This window comes from Phymastichus coffea, unplaced genomic scaffold (assembly GCF_024137745.1).
Source record: "Phymastichus coffea isolate CEN01 unplaced genomic scaffold, Cenicafe_Pcof_1.1 PCOF00010, whole genome shotgun sequence".
In the NCBI taxonomy this organism is placed as follows: Eukaryota; Metazoa; Arthropoda; class Insecta; order Hymenoptera; family Eulophidae; genus Phymastichus; species Phymastichus coffea.
In genome coordinates this window covers 173,809-187,792 of record NW_026706821.1, presented here as the reverse complement: position 1 = coordinate 187,792, position 13,984 = coordinate 173,809, and the positions used below count along the sequence as shown (strand labels likewise).

Here is a 13,984-nt window from a genome sequence, read left to right as displayed (position 1 = left end):
GGCCGCAGCTTGGTCGTCCAGAGAAATGAAAGGTGAAAGATAGGCTGAAAAATCCATCGACGAGCGAGAGGAATGATAGCCGGAGCAAGTCGTCGATCTGAGAGGGCTATGAATCGGACACAGTTAGGCCAACGAGTTACAGACCGAGGCGTCTGAGAACCCATGGGCGTCCACCTCTGCGTACGCAAGGACGTTATATCGGCAATAAACCGGTCCACGCAGTAAAGGCTTTTTGCGCATGGCCGCTGAAGTTTTTGAGTGAAGGGTAAGCGAACGTGGTTGGTTTTATTAACGATATAAAGAAGTGTCAGGATTTTTATTACTTAGAGGACGACGAGGTACTTGAGTTAGTAGGTATCGTGCTCACGGGAAAGGCTGCGCTCTGTTATAGCAATAATGAATATAGTTGGCGAACTGTCGAAGAGTTTTTCTCGGGTTTAGAGGAGGAATTCAAGAGATATTTTAAAAGAGAGGACCTATACCACGTACTGCGGTTGCGGACATATGCTGAGAGGAAAACGTTGAGCGACTACCTGACCGCGTATCAGTGCACAAGTCAGGTGGTAATTTATAAAAAATGCTAACATTCCACCTTCGCTAGGTATTTATACGAGAAGTCGTATAATATACCGGGTGTTCCAGACCATCCGTACAGCCATTTTAAAATCGAAAATTCGTGTTTTTGTGAAAAATGTTTCAGATGAAAGTTGTTTACGACAAAGGGGGCCAACTATCTGTATAATTAGATTTGCCTTGAACATCGTTTTCAAGGTCATTTGAAGGTCGAATTGTTTTTTTTAAATGAGAACCCCTATTTTTGACACCGGATTCGGAAAGAGCGGGAAATTTTACGTTCAAAACGGTATTTTAAAATTTTTTTTCATGGCCTTGAGAAGGTCGATTTAAGGTCAAATGCTTGAAAAACTGCCTAAAAGCGTTTTTTTAATTTTTAAGATATCGAAAAATGACCTCTACAAAATTTGTTCAAAACAGAGTGGTCCACCCAATGCACCAAAAACCTTTGACCTTTAACCTCATTTTTAAGTTTTTTTTTTTTTTTTTTTTTTTCAAGGTCGAAGTGTTTTTTGTAATGGAAACCCCTCTTTTTGACCCCGGATTCGCACATAGCGCGAAATCCGATGTTTGGATAAGGTATTATGTTGAGTTTCGCGCTATGGCTGTACGGATGGTCTGGAACACCCGGTATATTATACGACTTCCCTGCGAGAGTTAAAGTGAGTGGGCTGCGAATTTGAGTACCAGTATGCAAGGAAAAAGAAATGGCTACCGCCATAGGCGGCCGATACCATGCTCATCTTGGACTCGGCTTATAGGATTTCAACCGGACCCACTAAAAGATCGGCAAGAACCACAGTGATAGAGGTTGAACAGAACGTGCTGGTGGCACGGGTTAAAAGTACGAATCGCCGGTGTTTCAAGAGACGGTCAAAAAAAAAGAGCTGTGACGCGTTGCAGAATGAGATATTGACGGCTGCAGTACAATGGAACTAGGACAACAGGCCAAACTCGTGTACAAATGCTGGCTCCGTTATCATTGCAAATAATGCTGTACCCGCCGTTACCCCAGCAGACTCGATTTCGGCGTCGCCGCAAGCTTCGATTCCGCCAAGTTTAATTCCCTAGCAAAGAGACGCGCAACAGAACGCCCAAGGTATGGGCATGAACTTGCGGGAATTCGGGGGAAATTATTTTTCGTGCGGAAGACGAGGGCATACGAACTCGCAATGTTCGAACCACTTGAATCACGAGGGAAGTAGGTCGCTTCCCACGTGTTATAGGTGCAAGCAACCTGGCCACTTCGCGAATACGTGTCTGAGTGCGGCGATCAGCTGCCGAATTTGTGGAATGATAGGATTTGTATTCCAATGATACGATTTGTAAAATCGTGCAGCAGGGAAACGCGCAGACGGGGGCCAAAGCTCGCTTGCCGATTCCTGCTTGAGTTTACTCGGGCGAGCATTATTGGTGCTTGAGGTGCACTGAAACAGGGTGGCTCACGTTATATCGGCTAGATCGGTAGAAAGAAATGACCGCAAAGAGGCCGAGTCAGGCAAGGCTGCGTTAATACTCGCAACCAAGCCGGCAACCCGAATTGTAAAAGGCCGTGAGCAGATAAAAGCGCGTAATCGGAGGTGCGTTTTCGGAGATACCTGGTGTTGGAGCAGAAGAGTTTTGGGATAGTTTGTCAAATCGCTACGAACGGTTTGAAAAGTCGGATATCGATGACTTTGAATTTTTGAAGGCGGTAGCAGGAACAGAGAGGAATAAAGTGGTGTTACAACGAGAATTCCGGCTGCTCTCGAACAAACAAATGAGAAAAGAGGTATTCGATCGAACGCATGTGGAGCGCGTGGGGACCGCAACGCCATAACACTCCCTGCAGCTGTTGGATAGCCGAAGTCGAGGGAAAGAGAATGTGCGAAAGGACAATTGGTATGAATCATCCGGTAGGCCACGCGAAAGTAGCAGAAACACCTTCCGTTTTAGGGTAGGGAAGAGTTGAGGCAAATTCGGGTAGTCAGTCCATGAACCAAAACGAAGACGATAACGTGACTTAGGTGGCTGTAGTAGAGAATAGATTTTTCCTCACCGGTAATATAAACAGGAAAGTTACCTGACGTTATTGGTTTCGGATGCACAGGTTACGGTAATGGGCTCGAGAGTAACGAGTAGGGTTGTGTCGCGATTGAGGGCGCCAACAATCTTTGTAAGAGAAGTCTCGGGTAAGCAACCGGACCCTTTAGATGACCTAAACCATTACCTTGAAATAGGAGAAAAGAGCCGGTCGTTGAACGTATAAGCGATAGCGCAGTGCACCCATAACTTGATCCTTGGCGCTGATTTCTGCAATGCATGGATGCAGGATATTAGCATTGAGAAGCGGGAATGGCGATCCAAGGGCTTTGGAGAATGGATCGCCTTCGCGAATAACACGATTAGATCGGCGCGCTTGTCCGCGGACTGCGCGGAATTCACGAACTATAGGGACATTCAGCGTGAGCAGGCGATTGCACTGATGTACAGCATAATGCCCTAACATGGAGCAGCCCCAGTCGTGACGAAGTTGATTAAGCATATAATAGACGTCGGGAATGCGAGACTGATTAAAACGCCTACACGACGAATGTTAGCACCGATCCTGAAGTTTATACAGGAAGAGACGACGAGAATGTGGCACGCGGATATAATTATGCCATCGGACAATCAATGGAGTAGCGCATCAGTGGTCGTGAAAAAGGCAGATGGGACGTATCGATTTTGCTTAGACTTTCGACCGGTAAACAAAGGAACAGAGATCGATGCATAACCGATGTCCAGTCTTGATTGAATTTTAGATCACCTGCGCGGCACCGTATTTTTATCAAAGGTTGATCTCAGGGCAGCATTCTGGCAAATTTCCTTGGACGAAAGAAGCAAACAGTATACCGCGTTTGTGGTTCCAGTGTTAGGACTGTGTGAATTCGAGAGAATACCATTCGGTCTGGTAAATGCGCCCATGACATTCATGCGTTTCATGATGTAATATTAATTAACATTGTAATATTTATGTGATTTTAAACCAGTTTTCTTTTTAACTATTGAACTCGAACTAAAGGAATATTAATAGATGCAGAAGGCATATCGCATGGCGCGATATTTAGTAATGATACTGTAGTGATATTCAAAAAGCCGGCCCCGCAATCATTTTTGACGATTATTATCCATATTGATTATTCATAAATTAAATTTACTGTTGGATTATAAGCCTCACACTCCTAGATATATAATACAAATATTTCAAAGTATACAAAACTTCAAAATTTTACGCTCATTGTTAGCATCATTTTTTTAACATAGGTAATTTAATCAAATACTCAAGACCTAATTTGTTTGATTCCTTTTTAGTGTACTGAAACATTTTTGTCACTATTTATTCTAAAAATATAAAATAGAAACAAATGTAGATCGCGTAGTAGAAAAAAAGATTGTTTCAATTCTCAACCTTTTAAAAATATCTTTCTTTTATAAAATCCATCAAAAATCTGTACGAATTCATAATTTTTAAATTTCAGTTTTTACATTAATGCAAATTAGTTTTTAAATTTTATAGCTGACTGATCCCACACTGTCGCAATTATTAACGACATTACGGTGACTTCCGACTGCAGGAGAACAGCATTATCCAATGCCGAGTCGACCAGCTATAATTTGAGTACGACGGGAGAAAGAACCGTGCAAGTGATATTAATTAATTGTATCTAAAAAATATCTAAAAAATCTAAAAAATCCAGCTGGAAATCCATGATAAATTTCCATCTGGATATCCAGCTGGATATCCAGCTGGATTCATATGGATTCCATATGGATTCCACATGGATATTTATCATGGATATCCAGCTGGAATCTAGGTGGATATCCAGGTGAATTTCTCGGCAAATCCAGGTGGATTTCTCGTCGAATCCAGATGGATTTTTCGGCAATTCAGATGGATTTCTGGCGAATGCTTGTGCATTTCTGAACATATCCATGTGGATTTTTTGGCAAATCCAGATGGATTTTTGAGTTAATCCAGGTAGATTTCTGAGTCAGTCCAGGTGGAGTTTACGGAAAATCCTGGTTGATTCAAATAATGTCACGGACAATTTGGTGGATAATCGGTCAATCTAGGTGTATTTTTTATAGAATTAAGGTAGACTTCATGACGTATTGAAAAGGATTTCAATGGAAACCCAGGCGGAATTTTGGGTGAATTTAGGTGGATTTTTTATATCAAATTCAGGTTGATTATGTCATGGAAATCATATAAATTTTTATTCATCACAGAATATATTCGTTTTAGATACATGAAAACTAAACATAATTCATTTTTTATATATTAATTGAAATATAAATAGAAACTAACAGTAAAATAAATATAATCGGAATGTTTCATTTCCATTAAGCCATTATCAAGATATTTTATACTCTAATTAAATATTTAATTTTTTCTTCTGGTTTTTTACACATGTGTTGATTTCTTCCGTTATAAAGGCATTTTGTTTTGCTATAATCTTATTTGCTTCTTCCGAAGTTAATTTTGATGTTTTATTAAGATAAGTTTTCATACACTCTGCAATGAAATAGTGATTAATTATACAACAACATTTCATAATTCGCAAGTTAACTAAAAATTATTACGTACTTGCAAGGGTTAAATGCTCATTCAAAGTGAGCGAAACTCTTCGATTCATGCCTCTTGGCGTATATGATGGTTTGTCACTGGAAACGCATCTTTTACTAAGGTTTTCCTCATAACCACCATTTTCATCCATATGTAATAAGCGCAACATATATTTAACATATTTACTTGGGTCTTTCGATTTAAAGCCATTCTTCCATTCATCAAGTAATATTTTTTTTTCTTTATTGAACCATACGTACGTAGTCTGAAATGAAAAATATATAATTCAATAATTATTTCCAACAACATATGAATAATAAGCGGTATGATGAAAATGCTACACTCACAGTCACATCATCTGAATTAGTTCCAGTCTCTTTATGTCCAAAATTGCAAAAATACGATGATTCGTCGTTAACTGAATCGTCTATACTACCATTAGTGTCTGTACTATCTTTATGTTTTGTCTTGAAATTCTTGAGATGACAGTTTCGTTTTACGAACATTGCTCGAGCTTGCAATGTCAACTATTCCTGAGTCCTCAGTTTCTTCATCATAAAAACGAGGTTTTTTTTGATGGGACCGTCGGCGATAATTGAAAATGGAAATCTAACTTCTCTAAAAATGTTTATTGAAAATATAGTAATGAATTAATTTCATTAGTATTGCATATTTAAAACTCGTTCAATCCACAAATTACAAGGTAGACATATGTGAATTAAAAATTCCCTGCGAGTAAAATGTATTCTATTTTATTGCCTACGTTTCGAGAACATGGTTTATGCTCCAGTTCAAGGCAAGGACAAACATAAATATTATATTAAGAATTTAAAAGGCGTAGTAACAAAAAATCTTAACAAGGTCAATTTGCAAGACCGAAAGCGGAAATTCATAGTGGGCCAATTCCATCTCAGATCATGCAGAGCTCCCCACACACCTGTCACCAAGCTACTCCAAAGTATTTTTTTATTGTTCTAGGTCAAAAATAAGAGGACCCGTATTTTTCTTTTTTCTCTCAGATGCATAGTTCCGTCAATAATGCAATCGGAAAATGCTCTGCTGAAAAGGGAAAATTGAGAAAATTTTTCCAATTAAATTTAGTTTCCTCAATATTTTTTTTATTTTTCGATACAATTAAATAATTTTTATGTCATCTATAGTAGAAACGAAGGTCTTCAAGTCTAATTTATCAAAAATATGAATGTATGCATTTTTCGGGAGAAAATGCATGTTTTCGAAAAAGTGCATCTTGGAGAAAAAATTGTGTATCTCAAAAAGGCCATAATTTTTTGCGCTCAAATTTTTTTTATATATTCTTAGTACCAATACCTTCAAATCCATTCGATCAAAATTTGCTGTTTTTTCGTTATATCGCTTAAAAAAATTAAAAAAAAAAGTTTTACATTTTCAAGTCAAACGCGATAAATACATTCAGGAATTCATGTTAGCGACTATTTAAGTGAAATGAGAAGCAAATATTTCTGTATAAGTATGTACTTTATCAATAAAACATTGTTTCATTCGGTCATCTGTGTTTACGTACGTAGTTCATAAACACAGACGATCGAATATATAACCGAATAGAGACCGTGAAATATGTAAAATTTCACCGCTTTTATTTAGAATTCAGCGTTAGTGTATGCTTGACTGTCTCGTTGTCAGCATGTCAGCTATTTATTCTGTAAAGAGAGTGAAGTGCCCAGATTATTTCAATGTTCACAAAAAGAGTGTATATCAGTGTCGAAATGTGATTTTTCAAAAAATTGGTGATTATGCTGACTATTTGCAAATAAAGTTCAAAAATACTAATATTGATGCAACTGATCGTGTGTGTAGCAATTGTTATAAACTTATAGTCAATGACTACAAAATAACAGAATTGGATAACTACAATAAACAAGAAATAGATGAACCCGAAGAAATGCAAGTTGAAAGCCCAGATAATGATTTTGTACTAGATACCTCAGTCTGTGTTGACGAATTCAACAATGAAATAGTCTGTCAGTTAGAATATCCAGTATCACCTTTACGTAGCAAACGTAATCTCAAAAATACAAATGTTGCAAGATATGTTTTAAAAAAAAAGAGGGAATTTGTCTCATCTTTTTCTGAAGCCACATGTCAAAAATTACAAAAAATATACGATGTGCAAGTTGAAGAGTCAACAAATGAATCAAATAATTTTTCTGCTGAATTACAAGATAATTTTTCAAAAGCTTTTGATCACTGTTCGTCTATCTCTGAAAAGATAAGACTTCTAACAATTATAGTACCTGTATTATCAAAGTTTCAAATTATAACGATGTTTCCACAAGTAACTGTCTACATGATAGATAAAGCAAGAAAGCTTGCTTCGAACGGAGGTAACAATTAATAAATCGCTATACAGTGCATAACTTTTTAGTCATTTAATAATTAATTCTGTTTAATTCACGTGAGAGCTTTATTTTATAATCTATTTCTAGGAATTTATTGTGAGCCAGACAAATACAACGGGCATCCAATAGATACAAAAACGAAAGACATATTTATGGAATATTTTTTAAATGACGACTTTAATTGTTCAAGACAAAGTCCAAATAAATCAGATGTTATCACGGTGATGGAAAATGGTGAAAAAGTAAAAAAAGTAAAGCGCTTCTTGACACGAAGCATGAAAGAAGTTTATGTTCTATTGAAAAAAGAGAATCCTGGAATAAAAATCAGTAAATCGAAATTTTATTCCATGCGTCCGAAGTATGTTTTGATAAATCCATTGAATGATGTGTGCTTATGTATATATTGTGCTAATTTTGAACTTCTTCTAATCGCTTTGAAAAATTTCATCGGTCAAAGTAGTGTCGAGCTTTCAACTTTGCGCTCTAAAGTCCTATCTTCTGTTATATGTTCATCAACCACAGAGTTTTGTTATTTTAAAGAATGTGATTCATGTCCTGGTGTTAAGGGTGTGAATTTTGAATTACTGGGGCTTGATGAATTAAACATTGAAAAAAATATAACTTTCGCTGTGTGGAATAACGGCAATTTAGAAACTCGTTCAGTATCTATGACCACATTCATGGAAGAGTTAGCCAATCATACAATCACAATAACTTCTCATTTACGTATCAAAGAGGTACAGCGAATGGAAATCAAAGCTGAGAAAGAAAGGGTGACGTTAAATTATCAACATTTGCTGATGCATATAGATTTTGCTGAGAATTGGTCTGTAATTTTGAAAAATCCAGTTCAAGGGAATCATTGGGTGAATAAACAGATTTCAATTTTCACTGCTGTTTGCTACATAGGCGGAATTACAAAGAGTTATACTGTAATTAGTGAAGACTTAAAACATGATTATTCTCATGCATTGGCAGCAATACAAATAATTCTTGAACATATAACTAGATACACACAAGAAACGTATGGAAATTCGATTGATTCTATAACTTTAGTATCTGATGGCGCTGCAAGTCATTTCAAAAATAGATTCCAGTTAAATGAATTTTTAAATGCAAGTATGAGTAAAAAATGGATATTCTCTGCTACTGGTCATGGAAAGGGTGCTGTAGATGGTATAGGTGGTTTGGTAAAGCATTATGCAACAGTGCATAATTTACGCAGTACTGAATCTGATGCTATTCAAACTGCTAAAAGTTTTGTTGAAAATGTATCAAAATACACAACTTTTATAGAGCTGATTTTGATGGAAACTGCAGAGATAAACAATTTTCGTAGTAGTCAAATGGAGCAAAGACACAAATGCCAGAAATATCAGGATATTCAACGTTGCCACATGTGGAAATCTGTTGTCTCGGAAGGGAGGAGCGAATGTTTTATAGCTCGAACGGCTGCGCATCCATGGATTGAAGTGAAAAAAGATGAAAAAAAAAAGAAAAGTACTCATAAGAAGAAAAACGAAAATGTAAACAAGGGCAAGAAAGTGAAAGTTGTATCTAAAAAAGTGAAGAGAGTTGTAAAAGTAATCAACTCAAACAGAAAAAAATGATCGTGTAATTTTACATTTCTTGCAGACATGATTGAATAAAAGTGAGCTTTTTCTTTGAGTTACATGTTATTGTAGTTCAGTTATTAACCTACATAGTCGCTAACATGAATTCCTGAATGTATTTATCGCGTTTGACTTGAAAATGTAAAACTTTTTTTTTTAATTTTTTTAAGCGATATAACGAAAAAACAGCAGATTTTGATCGAATGGATTTGAAGGTATTGGTACTAAGAATATATAAAAAAATTTGATCGCAAAAAATTATGGCCTTTTTGAGATACACAATTTTTTCTCCAAGATCCACTTTTTCGAAAACATGCATTTTCTCCCGAAAAATGCATACATTCATATTTTTGATAAATTAGACTTGAAGAACTTCGTTTCTACTATAGATGACATAAAAATTATTTAATTGTATCGAAAAATAAAAAAAATATTGAGGAAACCAAATTTAATTGGAAAAATTTTCTCAATTTTCCCTTTTCAGCAGTGCATTTTCCGATTGCATTATTGACGGAACTATGCATCTGAGAGAAAAAAGAAAAATACGGGTCCTCTTATTTTTGACCTAGAACAATAAAAAAATACTTTGGAGTAGCTTGGTGACAGGTGTGTGGGGAGCTCTGCATGATCTGAGATGGAATTGGCCAGTGATGATAATAATACATTGCAACGATTGCCAAAAATCGTTTGGACTCGCGTGAGCTACTAAGCGTGGCTGAGCGTAACAGCCGCGATCGGTTTGGGTTAGAGAGAGAGAGAGAGGGCGCGTTAGGGGCAATGACCGGGAGGGGAGCGTTAGCGAGCCAGTATGACTGTGTCCTTCAGTCAGGCGACCTCGCAGCTCTTTGCATTGGAAAATAAAGTGTTCTTTCCCAGCCGAGTGATACCGTGAGTTAGAACAGATAATTAGCGAGTGACGAGGCGAGTGTGCACACTGCGGAACGTGTGCACCACTAGTGGTACAGATAATTGTGAGTGGAGTGCCGAGTGCGCGCACTGCTCAACGTGCGCGGCCTCGGCAGCTGCGAGATCATCCTCAGCGGCTTCAACAGCAATGCAACAGCCCCAACGGAGAAGCAGTCGCAGAGGCAGTTCGTCGTCTAGCAGTATAGTCGGATACGGTTGGCCACCGTATCCCCGTCGATTTAGCGGTAGGTGCACAGCACTTTTCAATCGTGTTAGCGTGCGATCTCGCGCAGCGTGCGCGGCGCATTTATATGCAGCGAGCGTGCGAATAGTTCGCGACGATCGCGAGATCTACTCTCTCTCTCCCCGTTCGAAGTATTGTGTTGAAATAGCGTGCGTAAGTCTCTCGGCAAATTCGTCCCTTATACAAGTTTAAATGCGCCGGTAATCTAGCACGAATCGTGCGAGCGTAGTAGGAGCTGTTCGTCGACCGAGGTGTTTGCGGTGTCCGACGGAGCGCTAGTAAGCTAGCGCACCAGCGCCACTGTGCGGAGGGATCGCGCACCCAAGTTAGATCGCTAAGTGGACACGGCGCATGCGTACAACGGATCGAGGTGAGTAAGTGTGCTAGAAGCATACAGTTAACAGCGCACCGTCTGGCTGTATTGAGGACTACGATTACCCGAGATTTGCGGCTAGGCGGCAGCCTGTTACAATATGTATAAAAAGAAAACGTCTTTAAAAATTTTATTGTAATATTTATGTTTGTTCTTACCTTGAACCGGAGCATAAACTATGTGCTTGAAACGTAGGCAATAAAATAGAATAAATTTTACTTGTTGGGAATTTTTAATTCACATATGTCTACCTAGTAATCATATAACTTTCGAAATGTATGTTATTATTACTTTTGCTCGAGGGATGCATTTTCTTTTTCAATTCCTCAAGAGAAATGTCATCAATTTCGATGTTGTTACTATTATTGAGCGACCTATCATCGAAAGGACTTTGTGCTTGAGATGTTCGTTCGAAAGATCTGTTTTCAAGCGAGTTATTTATATCTTCTTTGGGATCTTCCTTATGACTAACTATTGGAGACACTTCTGGGTTACTATTATTAATCGTGTGCTGCGGGGTGGAACATTGCAACCTCTTTACCAATGGGCTCTTGAAAAACAATTCATGTTATTTATATTAACTTTGTTATTAATATTACTACTTTCATTGTTATTAATTTTATCACTACCACTAAGGGTGATCCAAAGACTACAGTGAAAGTTAAAACTATTTAAAAAATAAACTTGTACAAAGAAGTATATGTCTTATAATCAAGAATATCATCCAAACGTTCCACACTTTTCAAATTTTAAGTTTATAATTTTTCCCGGATAAACGAAATAAGATATCGAATTCTGATGAAGACCTTAAGAATGTTTATTATTTAAGAAATGCTCCCAAAGTTTTTCGTTTCAATATATTTAAAATTTTTTTAGTATAAGCAAGCTAAAAACAATAATCACTTTTTCATAAATAACTTTTTTTAAAACATAGATTTTTGAAAATATACGTGAATCTAGTTGAATCCAGATGTTTTTTTCATATGGATTTTCATGATTTCAAGATATAGAATTTTCTAAATCAATAAGATTTTAATATATAATTACATATGCAATCCAAATGATTCAATGGGGATTTATATGGAAATCAACATAGAAATTCATGTAAAATTCAAATGGATTTTTACCTGGTTTATTCAACAATACGTAATAAACACCAGTTTACCATTTTTCGCGATCTATATAGGGGTACCCTATGAAGGTTAAGGTTTGTGTCTCCCCATTTTAGTTAGTCTTATAAAGTATATATAAATGTTGTACTTACCATAGCATCCAATTTTTTCTTCTCATCTATTTTAGCTAACTCTTCGAATTCTTTATCGTATTTCAAAATATTTATTTGTAATCTTTCATTGAGAATACGATAGGTTTCTATTCTCTCATTTAAAACGGCGTTATTTCTTCTCAGCCTTAAATTTTCAGTTTTTAATTGTTCACATTCTTCTTCTAATTTTCTTAAATAGACAGCTGAGCGACTTTCTTCATTTTTTATCGGGTCAGACATGTTTACGGATTTACGCGAGTCATTTTTCGCACTGTTACTCGTATCCAACTGTGAATCATGGATCGCATGGGGCTGTTTCAAAATCAATGTTTGAGATTGAAGAAATTTTTTCTTCGCCTCAATAACTTCTCTTTGTGCACCAATATCAATTTTCTACAAAGTTTATGTATGCAAATTTTTATTTTAGAACCCACAGGCTAAGAATTTTTAGTTTTTAATAGTAATTGAAGGACTCACCAATGGCTTTTCATTAATTGTCCTCTTACTAATTTTTTTTATTGGCTGAAACTTTTTTGCTTGGACATTGATCTCATCTTCACTGCTTTCCGATTCGTAATAGGGTTCGATGACAGAATCATGTAGATGAGGAAATACTCCTCTTTTTTTACAAAATTTCTGAAGTTCTTCTTCAGTGTGAATCACTAAAAACAATTCATTATAAATATATTCAATTAAGTCATATCATAAAAATCTCCAATGAAATCATTGTCTGGATTAAATAGACTACATTATTATATTATTATAAGTGGTAATCGATGCATGTGGATGGTATAGATACGTTCGCGTTTCGGTCAAATAAAAATGATTATTTATTAGAGTACTATTAATTTAGTTCTGAAAAGATTTTCAGAGATGAAGTAATTATTTTTTCTCACCTTTCTTCAATTTTAATTGATGATTTATTAAACCCCTCACCCGCGTAAGCGCACTTTGCAAGAAAGGTACAACTGCTATACGAGTAGGTTTCATAAACTGTTGACAAATTAATTTTCAGAAAGCAACAAATGACAAGAAAGTGCATATCAATTAATTTCGACTACTACTATAACGCGCCAATTTTAGAACAAATTAGCTCTTTATCTACCGTTCGGGGATTGAATGCCTTTTTACAAAACGCTTCGAGTCAAACGACGGCAGTATACAGATGCACAGACCCAGCCCAGTTGCTCATAAATATTTGTATCAAAACAGTAATAACTGGAAATCGTTACAAACGTAATACAATTTTAATTATTATCGTAAGACGATTGATTATAACTAAATTGTTCAACAAAAATGTTACGGTCGATAGAGATACCTTAACCTTCGCACCAAAACCCGTGTACGCAAGATAATACAGCGCACGCGCCCGAGAATTATACCCGACACCAGTAGTCACGGGCCCAAGCTAAGAGTAGCACGTGCCTTAGCCTCGTTAGTGCGTCTCCCGTGGCTGACTCTGGTGAACAACATCAACGAAGCACCGCAACGAGAGCCAAACACTTGCCACCTGGATTTGCCGAGAAATCCACCTGGATTGGCACAAAAATCCACCTACATTGGCCGAGAAATCCAGCTGGATTAGCAGAAATACATTGGAAAATACATTGAAATTCCATTGGAAATGACATTGGTACTTTTGTAATTTTTTCCTCGGAAACAATGAACTTTACAGAAAAATAGCTAGGGATAAAATGTTCTTATAGTTGTTAAAAGAATTCGTGTAAACTTTGTAAAAACGATTTCCATCACTGGCGTCATTTTAAAAGCAACAAGAAAAAAATCAATCTTCAAATGATATTTTCTCAAAGTTCAATATGTATACCACGGATAAATGAGCTTCTTCAGGTTAACCCATTAACGACCAAAGACCTCATTTTTTGGGCATGTTTTTGATCGCGAAATTCATTTGTAAAACGAAACAATAAATTGATCTAGGGTACCGTCCTTACGTTTCTGAGTGTGCCGAATTCGAATCCGGACTGAAAATTTAAAGATTTTGCGTACGAAATTAAATATGGCGGATTTTTTATAAAAAAACTAAT

General features: G+C 36.7%; 1 protein-coding gene across 1 annotated transcript; it reads right to left on the bottom strand.

Moving 5' to 3' along the window:
- Positions 1-4,970: 4,970 nt before the first annotated feature.
- LOC131671723 (uncharacterized) lies at positions 4,971-12,165 on the bottom strand. Its single transcript, XM_058948383.1, has 5 exons — positions 11,940-12,165; positions 10,967-11,225; positions 5,509-5,779; positions 5,183-5,426; positions 4,971-5,110 (listed from the first exon to the last, which is right to left on the bottom strand). Exons 3-5 carry the CDS (start codon positions 5,665-5,667, stop codon positions 4,971-4,973), a joined length of 543 nt encoding a protein of 180 aa, XP_058804366.1. The 5' UTR covers positions 5,668-5,779; positions 10,967-11,225; positions 11,940-12,165.
- Positions 12,166-13,984: the final 1,819 nt, after the last annotated feature.

What these genes read in the sequence shown, in the direction of transcription:
- LOC131671723 (XM_058948383.1), bottom strand. Translation starts at nt 5,667, where the DNA reads ATGTTCGTAAAACGAAACTGTCATCTCAAGAATTTCAAGACAAAACAT. An exon ending in CTAATTCAGATGATGTGACT is followed by an intron (nt 5,427 to 5,508) that starts GTGAGTGTAGCA and finishes TTTTCATTTCAG; the next exon opens with ACTACGTACGTATGGTTCAA. An exon ending in TGAGCATTTAACCCTTGCAA is followed by an intron (nt 5,111 to 5,182) that starts GTACGTAATAAT and finishes ATTTCATTGCAG; the next exon opens with AGTGTATGAAAACTTATCTT.